The sequence below is a fragment of the Petaurus breviceps genome, unplaced genomic scaffold (genome assembly GCF_028583685.1).
Source record: "Petaurus breviceps papuanus isolate PSGF00001 unplaced genomic scaffold, PetGlider_PUasm1.0 582, whole genome shotgun sequence".
Classification (NCBI taxonomy): Eukaryota; Metazoa; Chordata; class Mammalia; order Diprotodontia; family Petauridae; genus Petaurus; species Petaurus breviceps.
In genome coordinates this window covers 11,175,561-11,193,848 of record NW_027186390.1, presented here as the reverse complement: position 1 = coordinate 11,193,848, position 18,288 = coordinate 11,175,561, and the positions used below count along the sequence as shown (strand labels likewise).

Genomic DNA, 18,288 nt, shown 5'->3' with positions numbered 1-18,288 from the left:
GATGTGAGAGGGAGAGAAAATAAATGCTCGTTGACTGAAAAAAAATTAATTAAAAAAGTAAAGTGGTAGAAGGAAAGCAGAAAACTAGGAAAATATTTTTATAGTAACTATCTCTGGTAAAGGCCTCATTTCTCAAATATATAGAGAATTGAGTCAAATGTATAAGAACACAAGTCATTTGCCAATTGCTAAATGGTCAAAGGATATGAACAGGCAATTTTCAGACAAAGAAATCAAAGTTATCTATAGTCATATAAAAAATGTTTTAAATTACTATTGATAGGGGCGGCCAGGTGGCTCAGCGAGTAAGAGCACCGGCTCCAGTGTTGGGATGACCTGGAGATAGAATCCCGGGCTCAGACACTCAGCACCACACCCAGAAATAACTGTCCGTGTAATCTTGAGCAAGTTACTTAACCCCGATTGCTTAAAAAAAAAAAAATTACTATTGATTAGAGAAATGCAAATTAAAACAACTCTGAGGTACCACCTCACACATCAGATTGGCTAATATGACAAAAAAGGACAATGATAAATGTTGGAAGGGATGTGGGAAAAATGGGATACTAATGCACTGTTGGTGGAGTTGTACACTAATTCAACCACTCTGGAGAACAATTTGGAACTATTCATGGTTCTGTTCACTTCACTCTACATCAGTTCATACAGTTCTACCCTGGTATCTCTAAAGCCATCAGAGCTTTCTATAGAGCAATTTGGAACTATTCCCTAAGGGCTGTCAAACTCTCCATGTCTTTTGATCCAGCAATAGGTCTGTATCTCAAAGAGATTTTAAAAGGGGGGGGGCTATTTGTACAAAAAAAATATATATATAAGCAGCTCTTTTTGTAGTGCCAAAGAATTGGAGATTGAAGGGATGCTCGTCAAATGGGGAATGGCTAAACAAGCTGTGGCATATGATTGTAATGGAATGTGACTATGCTATAGGAAATTACAAGCAAGATGATTTCAGAAAAACCTAGAAAGACTTACATGAACTATAAAGCCAAATGAGCAGAACCAGGAGAACATTGCAAACAATAACAGCAATATTGTACAATGAAGAATTGCAAATGATTTAACTATTCTCAGCAATACAATGATCCAAGACAATTCTAAAGGACTCATGATGAAAAATGCTATCTACCTCTAGAGAAAAAGCCGATGTTGTCTGAATATAGACTTAAGGATGCTATTTTTCACTTTCTTCTTCCTTCTTTCCTTCCTTCTTTCCTTCCTTCCTTCCTTCCTTCCTTCCTTCCTCCCTCCCTCCCTCCCTCCCTCCCTCTCTCTCTCTCTCTCTCTCTCTCTCTTTCTTTCTTTCTTTCTTTCTTTCTTTCTTTCTTTCTTTCTTTCTTTCTTTCTTTCTTTCTTTCCAAGTCTTCTAGCACAAAATGACTAATATGGAAATGTTTTACATATTTGTACATATATAACCTTTGACAGATTGCTTACCATCTTGGGGAGGGGGGAGGGGAGAGGAGGGAGGGATCGAATTTGGAACTCAAAACTTTACAAAAATAATGAATGCTAAAGATTGCTTTTACATGTAATTGGTGGCAAAATAAAATATTATTAAAAATAAAAATAAAGTGAGGTTCTTTTTGAGACAACAAGTTTAGGAGTCACAGTTGAAAATGACTTGACCTAATATTCATCCTGGGCCTATGTCCACCTCAACAACCCTCCCTAAGTGCTCGACCTACCTCAGTGCAAGAGTGGGAAATTCAGAGCTAAGGTTAGCTCATCACCCCTCAGTTCCCTTTACTCCACGCTCAGCAACACACATGGTCCTACTGGGGTTTTCCCTTTAAGAACCCTGTCTTTCCAGTGCCCTCTACTATAGCAGGGGAAGCCACCTCTTCTGTTGTAAAGGTGCCCATGCAATAGATACATGAGTTTGAATATGCTTAAGGTGTGACTGATGTACAGATAGATGTAAGATAGAAGGGAGTGCCTGTTTGAGAGAGTAGAGAGAGGTCTTGCACTTGGAGTAATGGCGAGACAATCTAAGAGATATCCAAAATATTAATGATGTTTGATACAGACTTAAATAGTATCTTTAAATGTTAAAATATTAATCTTTCCTTCCAACACCCAACCTGTTAGGGGAGAGGAGTGTGATAAAGAAGGGAGACAGGACTGGCAGAGGAAAGACTTGCATTATAGTATTCTAATTCTTCTCGTCCTCCTCCTCCTGCTCCCCTACCATTAAAATACCTAATAATATTTATATATAACATTTATGGTGCTTTATGTAGCTAGCAAGGTATGGCCCAAACAAACAGGTATGCTTAGCAACCAGCACTCCAGGAAAATAAATGTAAATATGACACACTTGTAAGTTTAATTTGTATCATAAATATTTTCTCAATTACTTCCTTAAGTCTAGACATTCAACAAAACAAGAAATCAAGCTCTGACGTGTAGTATTTTCCCATTTCTGAGGCTGTAAATGCTCACACTGAAAATTTAAAAATTGACTCTCGTGAGCTGGTTCGAGCTGGTTTGAGCTGACTCCAGCACAGCTCTATACAGACCTCCTGTGATATAGATAGAGCATAGAGTACCATTGGTGTACAGAATAGGAAACTTCGCTTCAGAGAAATGAAACAATTTGTTCAAGATCATCAGCCAGGACTCAAATCCAGGTCTTCTGATTCTCAGTCTGGAGATCATCACAGTAGTGATATCATGTGATGTTGAAGAAAATGTTCAACCTCTCTGGGTGAGACCTAATTTTATCATCTGCAAAATTAGATTATTGGATTAGATGATCTTTAAGGTCCCTTTTCACGTCTAGTTTCTGTGATTCTGTAATGGTAGAAGTCAATGAGGCAAGTGGACTCCCTTTTGGGAAATAGGGGAGTTGAGCCAGAAAGATAGCAATGGCCCTGGCTCATCTCTTCATTCAGGAGGTAGGCTGTTGAGTGAATCTACTTCTCCCTCCTAGTTGACCAAGTAAGGAAGAAAACAGGCTTAGCAGCCAGTCCCAAGAGACAGTCACCACACCTGTGAAGAGGCAGAAAATCTCCCAAATGCTTCATTTTTTGTCAGAATTTGTTTAGAGAATGGCTCCAGCAGAGAATACCTGGCATGATATTTTGGTATTATCAATAAAACAATATTTAATGAATACTTATTCATTGATTGTCCAGTTTGGTAGGAAGTGGGGGTGAGGAGAGAGGGGAGGAATGAATGAAAGAGAATGGAAGAGAAGCCTAAGATCAGGTCTTTGCCCTCAAAGGAGATAATATTATAATCTAGATGAAAAATTAAAACTATCATACATGAAATAATAAAGGAATAGATGTGCTGATTGTGTGGTACTGACTCCAAGTGCTATTGGAGATCACAGAATGCTGGAGTTATTAGAGAGGGCTTTGTAAAAGTGTAAATGAGCTGGTTCTTGAAGCGTAAGTAGGATTTAGATAGGCAGGGAGGCATTCTGGGTAGAGGGTATAGTTCAGGGAAATGTAAAAAAGTAAAACAGTGAAAAAACCACTATGATTGGAACAAAAAAAAACCTTTTCAGAAACAGTGAGAAAAAGATGGTGTAGCTATGCAAGGTTTTGACAGTGAGACAGAGAACTCACTAATTGCAATGGCCAATTGTGGTCCTGGAGAACAGGTAAAGAAACCTACTTCCCTCCTCTTCCTGGAAAGGTTGGGGTTAGAGGTGGAGAAAGTTGTACACATGTGGCCAATTTGTTGGTTGACTTTACTTAAGTGTTTTTCTTTGTTACTGTAAAGTGGTCATTGGGGAGGGAGGGAGACTTATTGGAAAATGATTAAGGTAAAAATCAAAAAGCTTCAATAAAACTTAATTGTAGAAGAGTTTAGAGATCAATTTCACCCAGTTGAGCTTAATTTTGGGGGTAAAATTTCCATGGCAATAAGAATCTGTTGGGTTTTTTTTTTTCAGTTCTCAAGCAGCAAAGAACAAAATGTTCTTTCTCACTCTTCAAATTTCATAGAAAATTAACCAGGCCCCACTCATTTGGGTCATAGTGCCTATGGACCACGAAGGAATTTCAGTGACACATTTATGTTATTACTCATTTGTATAGTCACAACCCTAACAGCCTGGGGGGCCTCCATAGGAGGCCAGACCACTTGAGGTGTTTGTCATGGGTGAATTTAAAGTTCTGGGCTAGTGCACACAGCTATCATCCACCCTTCTCAAATGACCATTAGCTCCCTTTCAAAGTATTTTCCAGAAATGTAAGTAAGTAGAAGTCCATGCAAAGGGACAAAACTTGGATTCTAATGGAAAATAAGGGGCAGAGTTAGCACCAAGGTCTTGTTTTGCACTTGAAGATATACCTGTGAGAATACATGTCAGCTAGTCTTAGAAACAGCATTCAAATGAGGAAAGTGCATTGCTGCTGTTTGTCCTCTGTTTAGGACCATGGCATCAGGAAGGTGATGCCATGACATGCAAGTGAATTGTATTTAAGTGAGGGAGGACTGTGCAAAGTCACCAGCCTCACTCTCTCCTCTGGAGCCATCTGGGTCTAGTGGCCAGATGCACATCAGGACAACTGAAGATGGCCCCAGATAGGGAGGAAGACCCTGGCCTTTTAAAGCAAAGGTCTTTAGTAGGTCTCAGTTTGACTGAGGCAATACCCATTCAGTGATTAAGGCTAGGTTAAAAAAAAATGAGGCAAAGAATAATTTCTTTAACCTAGTACAGGAAAAAAAAATCAATCCTTTGTAGATTCTCTCTGAGTCAATCAGGGTCCAAACAATGACCAGATGGGGTTTGACCTGGGACCTATTGTTGGCCAATCAGAGAGAGCTGGAGTGATTTGGATTTAAGGGAAAGAAGGAAGGAAGGAAGGAAGGAAGGAAGGAAGGAAGGAAGGAAGGAAGGAGGGAAGGAGGGGAAAGGAGGACGAAAGGAAGGAGGGATGGAAGGAAGGAAGGGAAAGAGGGAGAAAGGAAGGAAGAAACTGTATTGCCCAGTTGGGTCCCCAGTGGGTCAACTCCTACTACTCATAGGGTTGTTGATATCATGGAGGCAATGCCATGAAATGCAAGTGAATTGGATTTAAGTGAGGGAAGGTTGAGTGAAGTAACCACCATCTGGTTCCAGTGGCCAGATACACATCAGAATGATTGGAAAAGGCCCCCTGATGGGGAGGAACACTCTGGCCTTTTAAAGCTAAGGTCTTTCGCAGGTCTCAGTTTGACTGAGGCAAAGTAAAGTACGTTAGGTACATGGGGCATGAAGCCTAGATCATAGAACTGCCACACACACCCAAAACAGCTCAGAATGTCAGAATCATCAATGATTCATATGATGATTTGATTACTAAGGGCAGTAATGCATAAAATTTACTCAGTTAACGCCATGCCCTAACTTCCCCCAACATTACCCTCCACTACCCCTAGAATGGATGATTTTAAGTTACTATTACCTTCATATTAAAGAACCTATCTCTTCCATAATTCTCTGGCTCCCTCTGGTGTTATCTTTTCACCATACTCTTTTTTTTTTTTTTAATCTATGCTTTCCATCAAATTAACTGATCTTTTTAAACTTCTCATCTTCCTATCTGCTTCTCTCAACTAGATGTGCAGTAAATACCTCAAAAGTTAATATGTTCAAAATAGAACTCATTTTCCTTCACAAGAAACTCAGCCTTCTTCCTAATTTCACTGTGTCTATCAAGGGCACCAAAATTCTTCTAGTCATTCAGGTTTGTAATGTTGGTATTATCCTTGATTCCTCTCCGCCACCCCCCCCCCCATATCTAATCAGTTACTAAGTCTTATCATTTCTACCTCGACAATATTTCTTGAAACCATACCCTTCTTTAAAAAAAATCAATGGTCACTTTATTTCAAAATGTGTTCAGTTACTTTTGGAGTGGTTAAAGTAACAGAACATTGGGTTTATGCAAAGGTAGCCCTCATTATGATGTCATTTAAAAGGTTCCAGGAAACCTCTCTGACTAAAATCCCACTCTTAGTAAGTCATTCCTTGGTATTAAGTTCTCATAGATTGATTTAAACGTGTACTCCCATGGAAGAGGAAATACATGATAGGCTCTGACAAGGGAGTGCTGGTAAATGTTTAATAACCAGCTCTTGGCAGGGGCAGGGGGGTCATGTACATAATACACTTTTAAATTTAGTCTACACTATTAATATTGTCGCCATCACTTTCTTAATTCCAGACAACCATCAAAACAATGGAGTAAGCCCTGATTTGTAGAATTTGCCAATCCACTGATCCAAGGTATAAATATTCACATGGAAAATTTAGCAGTCTAGGGGCAGCTAGGTGGCACAATGAGTAGAGCACTGGCCCTGGAGTCAGGAGGACCTGGGTTTGGATCTGCCTTCAGATACTTGACACATACACACAAAAATTAGCCATGTGACCTTGGGCAAGTCACTTAACCCCAATTGCCCTACCTTCCCTCCTCCAAAAAGCAAAAACAAAACAAAACAAATTAGCAATCTGCTGTCACTCACAAGCTGATTTGACCTTGTTTTGGCACACTCCTGGGTTCTAACTATTTGATATGAATGAGCTGATCAGATCATCTTCCTTCTTGACAGCATGAACTGTGACAGTCCTGAGCACTGAGCAACTGAGGGAAGTGAGTTTTTTATGCTTCTCTTGAATCTTATGTTTGAATGTCAGATTTTCAATCCAGCTTTGTTTTTCGTCAGCAATGCTTGATTTCATTAAATGCTCTATTTCATTAAATATCCATTTCTTCCCCTGAAGGATTATATTCAATTTTCTGGGAAGGTTATTTTTTTTGTATTCCTATTTCCTTTGTCTTCCAGAATATAATTTTCCAAGCCTTTCACTCCTTTATAAAAATAGATACTAAATCTTGTGTGATCTTCATTGTGACTCCACAATATTTGATTTATTTCTTTCTGGCTACTTCTCCTTGACTTGGGAGCTCTAGAATTTGGCTCTGATACTCCTGGGAGTTTTCATTTTGGGATCTCTTTTAGAAGGTGATCAATGAACTCTTTCCTTTTCTACTTTACTCTCCAGTTCTATGATATCTGGGCAGTTTTCCTTTATAATTTCTTGAAGTATAATATCTATACTCTTTTTTTGATCATGGGTTTCAGATAATCCAATAACTCTTAAATTATCTCTCCTCAATCTATTTTCCAGGTCAGTTATTTTTTCCAATGTGAGTTCACATTTTCTTCTATTTTTCATCCTTTCTATTTTGACTTTATTCTTATTATTTCTTGATGTCTCATAGAGTCATTAGCTTCCACTTGGTCAATTCTAATTTTAAGAGGTTATTTTCTTCAATGAGGTTCTGTACCTCTTTTACCAAACTGTTCATTCTCTTTTCATAATTTTCTTGTATTGTTCTCATTTCTTTTCCCAATTTTTCCTCTATTGCTCTTATTTGATTTTTTTTTAAAGCAATTGGGGTTAAGTAACTTGCTCAAGGTTACACGGCCAGTTATTTCTGGGTGTGGTGCTGAGTATCTGACCCCGGATTTGATCCAGGTCATCCCAACACTGGAGCCAGTGCTCTTACTCGCTGAGCCACCTGGCCGCCCTAACTCTTATTTGATTTTTAAAATCATTCTTTGCTCTTTTAAAAAAATCTCTTTCTTGGGGCGGCCAGTTGGCTCAGCGAGTAAGAGCACCGCCCCAGAGTTGAGATGACGTGGGATTGAATCCTGGCTCAGATACTTAGCACCACACCCAGAAATAACTGGTCGTGTAACCTTGAGCAAGTTACTTAACCCCAATTGCTTTAAAAAAAAAATGTCTATCTTTAGCTCATCTAGGAATTCTTGTTGAGCTTGTATCCAATGTGAATTTTCCCCCCTTTGGAGCTTTGCTTATGGTTGTTTTCAAATCATCGTCTTCTTCTGAGTTTGTCTTTAGCTTCCCTTCCTCCATAAAATATTTTTATTATCAGGTGTTGTTGTTGTTGTTAATCTTATTTTTCCAGCCTATTTCTGGACTTTGGACTTTGTTAGAATTGGGCTCTGCTGATCTCTGGGAGGCAGAGAGGGAGGAAAAGGGGATGGCTAGCCTAGGTTTCTGTGGCTAGGTCTGGGGCCTACAAATTTTCAGTGCTTCCTAGGGGATGATCCAAGGAGAGTTCTGGTCGTTACCCTCCCTGTCTACATTATGGTCCTTACTCAGGTAGGGCCTCTGCTCCCTCATGACTACAGACTATAACTTCTCCTCCCCACACTGGAACTGCAATTAGGAACCAGGTAAAGGGGAAAAAAATTGCCAGATAGTGCTGGGTCCTGTCCCCAGTACTACCACAGGTGTCTTCTGAAATATCTTTCTAATCTGAACACCTGCTTAATCTCCTTACCATCCTAAGGTGCTGAGTACTCTTGGTGCCATCACTGCCACAGCTGTTGCTGTCACCACAGTGGGTGCTGTGGCCTCCAGGCTCCCACAGCCAGTGATGCTTCCTCCACATGGGTGGAGCCAGCCCCTACCCCGTGTCCACAGGCAGACCTCTCTTTCCATCTTCCTATGCCATCCTGGGCTAGAAAATGAGATACTATGGCTTTTTTGTTTTGTTTTATTATTCTACTCAGAATTTGATTTGAGACTTTAAAAAATAAATTGCTTAGAAGCTTAGTCTGGGAGAACTCAGCAGAAATGTTCAGTTCTCTTTGCCATCTTGGCTCTACCCCTTGGTTTCTTTAAGGGAAAATTCCCCCCAAATCTCTAGCTAGCCAGGAATAATGACTTGATAGAGACTGCTGGCTCCTCTTATTTCTTCCCAGAGTCCTTTCCATCAGCAACCTGAAGTGGGATTGGCCTCTTCCATCTTCTCTCTAGAAGTTGGAAGCTGACTTAAAATGATTCTTGAAGATTCTCAAATGGAGAGTGCTGAAAGGGAAGTAAAGGGGACTTTAGTCCCCAAAAGGGAGCTGTCTCATCTCTCTCCAACTCTGCTCTCCCTCTCACTAACCATCCACTTCTTTCCACTTATAATCACCATCCTAATCCAGGTCCAGCAGCATGTTAAGTGGTCTCCCGGCCTTGTCTCTTCTCTCTACCATCCATCCTCTACATTTGTCAAAGTGATGTTCCTAAATCACAGGTCTAACCATTTCACTCTCCTTTTCAAAAAGCTTTAATGGCTCCCTCTTTCCTCCACGATAAAATACAAAATCCTCTGTTTGGTATTCAAAACCTTTCACAATCTGGTTCCAATCTATCTAGAGGCCATGGAGTGCTGAGCTTAGAGTAAAAAAGACTTCAGTTCCTATCTGACCTCAGACACTTACTATATGACTCTGGATGAGTCACTTAACTTCAATTTCCTCAACTGTAAAATGGGTTTTACAATAATAGCACCTTCCTTGCAGGATCAATATAATATGCAATAATATAATGATAGAAATAATAGAATGGTTTTAAAAGCACTTAGCATAGTGCCTGGCACATAGTAGGTGTTATATAAATGTTTTTCCCTTTTTCTCTTCTCTTTCCCCACTTTTCTAAATTTGTTAAATAGAGGAAAGTGCCCCAAAGTTCTTTTGAATTTTGAATTAGCTTTAATCTGCACATTAAAATTCTATAAGTAAAGTAAGACAGTCAGGTAACCTTGTCCCCTGGGCTTAACTTACATCAGCATCTCTTCTTCTCCCATTCAACTTGAAAACTGGGGAATCCCAAACCCCAGAGCTGTTTGGTAGCTGAGAAAATTACCATTATTCAACAATGTTGGTACTAGCTTTTTTTTTTTAATAATAAGTATCCCTTTATTTGCTGAGACCAGTAAAAAAAACTGATAACATGAACATCAGTATTAACTTGAACACATCTCCCCTTTCTCTTAATAAATAGTAAACTATCAAAACATAGGATTGTATGGCATTGGTTTTTGTTGTTTTGCTTAATTGTTTTAGGGGGATGAGACATTTACAGAGAATATAATTATGAAGGCAGTGGGGTTTTGTATGATATATCAAATTAAAATTTATCAGTAGAAATGTTAGCAAGAAAACTACTGCCAAGTATATAAACCACTAGTTTAATTTTGTGTTGTCAAAATGTATGCTATGAATATTTCCCCTATTTTATTAAGATGTAAATGTTTTCCATGAGTAGGTTTTGTTGAAGATTTATTCAATGTTTGGTTCACTTCTTGGTTACTTGGTATTTGTTATTAATAGTCATCATTATAATTATGTATGTTGTTATTCATTCATTTCAGTTGTGTCTGCCTCTTCGTGATCCCATTTGGGGTCTTCTTGGCAAAGATACTGGAGTGGTTTGCCATTTCGTTCTCCAGCTCATTTTACAGATGGGGAACTGAGGTAAACAAGAGTAAATGATTTGCCCAGGGTCACATAGCTAGCAAGTGTCTGAGGTCAGATTTGAACCTAGGAAGATGAGCCTTCCTGACTCCAGGACCAGCACTCTATCTACTGGGCTACCCAACTGCCCATAGTTACATAGGGTATAGTATAGTATAAATAGACAGAGATTGAGTATATATAACATATAGCTATAGTATAGTATTATTATATTAACTATAATTTTATATATAATTATGTTTTATATAATATAACATAATATAGTATGCGACATATTTATTAATTATAATAGTATACAATACTATTATAGATTATGTGACTATATTATATATCATATATAATGATATATGTAAACTATCATATGCTATAACCATACCGTGTTTCCCCGATAATAAGACACTGTCTTATTATTTTTTTTGGAAAGAAAAACACCAGAGGGCTTATTTTCAGGGGAGGGCTTATGTTGTCCTGCCTCAGCTCTCCTCCGCGGCACTGCTCTCAATGGCGCCAGCAACCAAATCACTGGGGAAGAACAGGATGACACTCTCACTGCTGCAGCTCTGATTGGATGCAGCTCGGAGCGCGGTGTGCATTTCACGGGGTGGGGGGGGGATGGTGCATACAGAGGGTACCGTAATGTAGCGTGTAGCGCAGGGGATCACCTTCACTACAGTAGCAATCTCAATAGGGCTTATTTTCGGGGGAGGGCTTATTTTAGAGGAATCTTACACAGTAAGGGGAGGGCTTATTTTCGGGATAGGTCTTATCGGGAAAACACGGTATATAATATAGTATAATCTATAGTATATATTATATACATCATATAAGGCATATATACTATGATAGATATTATATACTATACAACATACATAGTATATGTATGTGTATACATACATAATAGACTAATAATATATGCTATCAGCCTATAATCACATTTAAGTAGGGAGAACAACAATTCTGGTCTTCTCAATAAGGCAGAATAAAAATTACCTTCTCCATGCTACTCCTAAATCTTACTAAAGGAAAATCCAAGGACAATTTGCATGAACTCAGATAAGCAGCCAGGTGAACAATGGAAGATAAAAGAAATGTATTCATTTACTCATTCCAAGTCCAAAAGACTGAATTCAGGGAGTAGAAACTGAGGCAGAAGCAAGAGAGTTCAAAACACAGATTTAACTTGGGAATTGATGACTGAGGGTCTAACTAATTACAGGGTCTAACTCACAAAAGAACTGAAATTATTCCTGAGGCTATGAGCTAAAAAAGAGTAAAGACCCCTCCACCCCTTGGCAGTTGTGTCTGCCTCTTCATAATCCCATTTGGGGTCTTCTTGGCAAAGGTACTGGAGTGGTTTGCCATTGCCGAAATTTAGGGGAGCACCAGCATGTAGCAGCAGAGAGCAGCATAATGGAATAACCAGCAGAAAACAGTTGAGAGGGATAAGGGGGCAGACTAGAAGACTAGCTACTAAGCAGTACAGCTAAAGAAATAGACCAGCAGAGGACCCAAGAAGCCTAAAGGACAGCAAAAAACACAGCACACAGCTATGTTGAATACAGGAGTGCGAATTGCCTGAACTTTGTATCCATTATACACATACTTTCTCCCTCACAAGTTCCCTGGCCACACTTGTTCCTTGTCCACACAGGTTTCTCCCACAAATGATATGAGCATTGGGGGATACCCTCACATGGATGGAGGGATTTTCCTTATCTATCTTGCCATGTTGTTTTAAATACTTTTTTCTCTGAGCGAATGCATCTTCTGATTGGTCTGGTAAAAGAGGAGAATCAGTAGGGGTTTGTGAGTCACAGTTTTGAATAGATGCTGACTCATCTGACCTTTAAAAAAAATTCAAATCCTCTAATGAAGTTAAACATTAATAAAAGTTGAGCAGACTGATGAATCTGTTTAATTCAAACACAATATATTTAGAAAAGGTAACTTTCCTTGTAATCTAAGATGCTTATTATAGTATAACAAACAGCACAGTAGAGCAAAGGACTTAAAATTATATATAATATATAGTGTAATCCACTGAGTAATGACTTTGAAATTTTATAAAGATACATACATATTTCTCCAACTACTCAGTGCTTGTTTCCAGAAAACCTCTGGTTTTGTACCACATAAAGGCTAGATGCAACTTTCCAATGCCATTTTTTTTTATTTCACAGACTCAAGTTGTTGTTGCTTGTTTAGTATTTTTATTTATTTTGTCAAACATTTAAACACTGCAAGTTTAACATCTCTGGTCTAAATCATCAGCTTAAGCATGGGTACTGGGAGGAAAAGATGTTGCTTGGAGACTTTGAGAGATGTAAACATTTGAAACATACCATATGGGAAATATGGATTTGGATTAATTTATAAAGCTTCTTTTTATTTAAATACTAAAATTTTCAGGAAAGTATGTACTCTGACTGAAATTCTATTGCTGAACATTATCCTCACATGACTTTATAAAATTTCTCTCCAATATGAATTGTCTGAAGTTGAGTAGGTTCATTATTCTTGAAGAAAGCTATAATAGAATCACTATGTTAATTAGATTTTTCTCCATTATAAATTATGCTATGGTACATGAATCCAGCTTTCTAGGAGACCGCATTTCCAACTATATTTCATTTCTAAAATTTTTCTCAAGTAAGAATTATCTAATGCCCCATAAGTTATATTCTCCCCTGGAAGATTTTGCCATATTTATTATATATCTAAGGTTTCTTTCCAGAATGAATTTTATGATAATGAATAAGTCGTGATCTTCAAAAGAAAGACTTCTTACACTTATTACATTTGTAAGTTTTCACTCTAGTATGATCTCTCTGATGGAATAAGTTATCTGTATAGATGGAGGGCCTTTCTGCATTTATGACATTGATAAAAAAAGATAGTATGAAACATATCATATTGACTAAGTTCTGTGATCTGCTGGAAGGACTTTTCACATTCATCATAATGATAAGGTTTCTCTGCAGGATAAATGATCACAAACTGATTAAGTTCTGTGCGCCATGGAAGGCCTAATGTGGAAAATATTCATTACAGTGATAAGGCTATCTCCCATACAAACTCTCTGATGTTTAGTAAATCCTATTTCTTTTGAAAAGTCCTCTCAAATTTATTAGATTTATAAGACTTCTTTCCATTATGAAGTCTCTAATGAGCAATAAGTCCTGTCCTCTGATGGGAGAGTTTTCCCACTTTCATAAAGTTTCTTTCCAGTATGAATTTTGAACTTGAATTTGGGGTAGCTTTCAGGGGTCTCACACTTGAGGGAGACTCAGACTACATTGATAAATCATAATAAATATCACTCCTATAATTCTATAATATCAGTATATTGTAATCTTTCCTAAATACCTTTCAACATACAGTCTGTTGGAATGATTGTAAACACATTAGGTGAGGATCCCATGCAGGAATCATTTAACTTTATAGTGCCTCAGTTTCTCTGCCTAGAAAAGGAAGTATTACTTTACTAGAAAACTATGGGGTGGCTAGGTGGCACAGTGAGTAGAGCACCGGCCTTGCAGACAGGAAGATGTGAGTTCAAATCTTACCTCAGACACTTAACACTAGCCATGTGACCTTGGACAAGTCACTTAACTCCAATTGCCCTGCCCCTCCAAAAAGCAAAAAAAAAAAATAGCTCTATATAGATAAAGTAGTGTTACTTTACTAAAAACTAGGTAGTTCTATGTAATATAGCACCTGTGAAGGGTAGCAGCTGAATTCCTCTAGAAAAAAATGTACTTGGTAAATATGAATTCTTTTTCTTACAAAACTCTTCATTTTGGCATAGACTCAGTGACTTTTGAAAAGGACCCATTAAGAAAGGAAGGGAGGAGATAAGCATTTATTAAGCACCTACTATAAGGCCTTAGCTTAAAAAGGCCAAGGTCTCCCACTGCATCTCAAGTCATCTCAAGTCATCCTGATCTGTATCTTGCCACTGGACCCAGATGTCTCTGAAGAAGGAAGTGAGGCTGGTGACTTTGCATAGCCCTTCCTCATCTAAATCCAATTGGCTTACAAATCATAGGATCACCTTCCTGATGTCATGGTCCTCTTCGAGGAGGAAGGACAACTACAAGCCAGACTCTATGCCAAAATGCTTTACAAATATGACCTCATTTAATATTCACAACTGCCCTGAAAAATAGATACTATTATTATCCCCATTTTACAATTGAGGAGACTGAGGCAATAATAGGTTAAGTGTCTTGCCCAAGATCACACAGTGAGTAAATATCTGAGTTCACATTTGAAATCAGGTCTTCCTGATTTCAGGCCAAGCACAATACCTACTGTGCCATCTGGTTGCCTCTAGGAAATTTTAAAAAATATATCAATATCTCATCTAGCCAGAAATTATATAAAGATAACTTTCTTCCCTACCCTAAAGGAGCAATGTAGGCTAAGATTTAAAAGACCTGAATTTGAGTCCTTTTTCTGATACTTACTATATAACTAAGGACAAGTCACTTACCTCTCTGAACATCAATTTCCTCATCTGTAAAATGGGAATAGCAATAATCCTCACCCAACTAACCTTAGCAGGTACTTGTGGGGCAATTCTAGCAGAGATGCTAGAGGTTCCTGATGCTGGTACTCATAGGGACTCAGATACTCTCCTTATCCAGCTAGGTGCTCATGTGGCTATGAACCACAGAGATTGCTGGGGAACCCTGACCTCAATAGGAGAAGTAACTTCCCCAGTTTTCATCTATATTGACTCATCAATCCCTATGCCTAGCTACTCCACAGACAATGCCATTCCTAACTCTGAACTAGAATGTCCCCAAAAGAGTGGGATAAAAGATGTACCCAATGCCCACACAAATCAGACACAGGACTAGTTATTTTCTTCCTATAAAGGAAGTGGAATACGATGCAAAAATGAATCACCATCTGCAAGAACAGAATGACTTCAACAGATCCCATATATTAATTTATGAGAGTAAGGACTATCTTTTGCCTCTTTTTTCATTCCCAGCACTTAGCACAATGCATAGCATATAGTAAGCACTTAATAAATGTTAACTGAGTTGAATTGATTTTGGGAGGCTAACATTTTAAGTTTTGCTAGTACATATGTTGACCGTGAAGTTTCTACCTTGCCAGACTCTTAGGACTTCCTCACTTTTTAAAATCCACAAGGCTTTCTGGACTCATCCATTTTGACATTGCCACTCAGTCACTAGTGGGAGGAGATTTAAAAAAAGAGAGAGAGAGGCAATACCATCCCAGGTATAAGTAGAAGAAAACATGCTCAAGGCTTGCTTCTGGGTTGGGACCACTTTCCTGCCCAAACCTCCCGACGGCTGGAGTAACAGTAACTTAACACTGAGTAGGCAGGAAGATGTGAAAGACCTAAGTAGAATGTCCATAGAGTTCCAGGTCAGCAGCCAGTCATGGGGACTCATCTTAACTTCTACATGGGCTTCAGGAATGGTAGCTGGGCAGGTTACTAAAGAGGAGGACATCCACCACAAAAGCAATAAGCTAATAGGAATTACTATTTTCTTTCCTGTTTTCTTCCCAAACTCACAAATTATAAAAGGCTGTCCTGGTAGGTGCTAGTAAAATGATATGTAAATTGCATGGGGAATTTACCTGAGTTCTAATAACAAACAACAGCGATAATAATAAATAGAATTTATATAGTTCTTCCAGATTTACAAAGTGTTGTACAAATATTATCTCATTTTATTCTCGGAACAGTCCTGGGAGGTAAATATTTTTATTATCTCTATTTTAAAAATTAAGAAACTAAAGCAAACAGAAGTTAAGTGACTGGTCCTGGATCACACAGCTAGTAAGTAGCTGAGGTTGGATTTGAACTCAGCTCTTCCTGACTCCAGGTTCAGAGGTAAATTGTTTATGGAGCTAAAAGGGAGTGAGGGGGTGTCTAGTAATTAGTTCAATTATATAAAATATCAGATACTCAAACTGTAGGGTTTCATTATCCATTTGCATACTAGTGGCACCTAGAAGAAACTTTAGATTAAAAGATCCCTTCCACTTAATAAGACTAGAAAAGTATCAACTCTGAAATCTTGTTTACCTTGTTTAATTACCCTTTCATTTTCTCCTTTAGACTTTGTTTTTATTTGGGACCTGGAGTGACCTGAGGATTGTTTCCCCACCATTCCTCAGTATTTATGCATTCCGATTGGTGTTTTCCTTATGAACTTTGTAATCATGGTTTAATGATACATCTTGGGTGTGGACAATATATTAGATAACTATTTCTACTTAGTGAAGATGAGGACTTTGCTCCATCTCCAGTCTCCCATTCTACAGAATATATTGCAGATTACTGACAATGTTCCCTAGTCATATCTCAAAATTCTTCACATACTCTGGAGTGCAACCTGCAGAAATGAATTCATTTTAAAAGAACCATTTAAAACTATCTCATCAGGGGCAGCCAGGTGGCTCAGTGAGTAAAAGCACCGATCTTTGACCTGGGATCAAATCCGGGCTCAGATACTTACCACCACACTCAGAAATAACTGGCCGTGTAACCTTGAGCAAGTTACTTAACCCTGATTGCTTAAAAAAAAATAAATAAAATCAATAAAACTATCTCATCCATCTTGAGATTCTACTCTTTAAAAAAAAAAAAAGGTTTTTGGGTTGTTTTTTTAAAGACTAGATTTCCTTATCCTCCCCAGACCCATCACTATACTTATGAACCACAAAGCTTTAATGGGGTCTGTTTTTCTGACCCCTCCTTAGGCAGCCTGGTAGACCCCCCACTCCCAGGAGCTCATCACATTGGTACCAGACTTAGTGAGGAAACCTTCTCACTTTCCTACTGCAGCTCAGAACTCCAAGCTCAAGCAACCCACCTCCCCCAGACTCTCCTCTAATTTTCTACAAGCTTCTTTCAGGCTCCCCATCTGTTTCCTAAACAGTGACAGAAGACTAACCAGGGAGTGTATAATTTCATAATCTCTAGCTCTCCCCACCCCCTACTGCTATTGGTGCCTCTTCTGTGACCACGAGACTTTTCTCTTCCATAAAGTAATGTATTACCAAAATCATGTGAATCAAGGTGAAGACTGAGTGTTCTGTCCCACCTGTAGCTGGGGCTCTCTTCAACGTCCATTGTCACCGGCAAATCTCTTCAGATAACGTCCAGAGACGTGAAATAACATTTTCTGAAAGGAAAAAAGACTTGTGGGACATGGCAGGTAAGATAGATAGGCTTTTTTTTTAAGTTAAGGTTAAATGTTAATCATTAGTACAACTCATGTGTCTCAACCTCTGTGCTTAATAGAGTGACTTACAACTCTACCTTTTCAGCTGCCTTGTGTTTGCTCTCTTGGGTTCTGTACTCTGAACAGGAAACTCAAACCCATGAATGACAGCTTAACCTCAGCTGCCACAGATGTTGGGCCATAGAGAAAAAACCCACCCAATAGGCAAACCATGTCACATAAAGCTTTTACAACAAATAGCTCAAGATTCAAAGGAACATCAAAACAGAATGCAAGAGGCAGAGTGGGAAAGTAGAGGAAGAAGCAGTCTCTGAGTCTGGAAAACTTGGTTTTGTGTCTTTAACATATGATAGCTGTGCAACCCTGAGCAAATTGCTTAACTTCTCATTGCCTCAGGCAATTCTCCAAAATTATAAATTGTAATCTGCATTGGTAGAGAGAGTTTCCTCTTCATGCTGGGAGTTCCCTAAGCCAATTAAATCAGCCACTCAACAAGGATTTATTAAGCACTTATTATATGCCTGTGCTAAGCGCTGGAAATTAGAAGAAAAGCAAAAAATGTGATCTCTGCTCTCAAGGAACTCATATTTGAATTAGAGAGATAGGATAGATATACAGCAAATTATAGATGGTGAAAAGGAAGGAAGAGAGAGAAAAGAAGGAAGGAGAGAGGGAGGAAAGAGAAAGGAAAGAAGGAAGGAAGAAAGGAAGGAAGGAAGGAAGGAAGGAAGGAAGGAAGGAAGGAAGGAAG

At 38.6% G+C, this 18,288-nt stretch overlaps 2 protein-coding genes across 4 annotated transcripts in view; both read left to right on the top strand.

Annotated features, from left to right (window-relative positions):
- The window catches only part of BPHL (biphenyl hydrolase like), a 467,045-nt gene that overhangs the window by 253,399 nt on the left and 195,358 nt on the right, over window positions 1–18,288 (top strand). For 2 of the 3 annotated variants that reach the window (XM_069103594.1, XM_069103592.1), the window contains exon 1: window positions 5,226–5,229. The exons of the other annotated variant lie outside the window; for it this stretch is intronic. The gene's annotated coding sequence lies outside the window, so the exon portion shown is untranslated. Of the gene's footprint in view, window positions 1–5,225; window positions 5,230–18,288 lie in introns of those variants that run through there. 3 annotated transcript variants of the gene reach the window in all.
- The window catches only part of LOC138173543 (ribosyldihydronicotinamide dehydrogenase [quinone]-like), a 15,761-nt gene continuing 14,838 nt past the window's right edge, over window positions 17,366–18,288 (top strand). Inside the window, exon 1 of the mRNA XM_069103583.1 lies at window positions 17,366–17,510. Coding sequence (XP_068959684.1) covers window positions 17,504–17,510 — 7 coding nt within the window. The 5' untranslated portion in view covers window positions 17,366–17,503. The remainder of the gene's footprint in view (window positions 17,511–18,288) is intronic.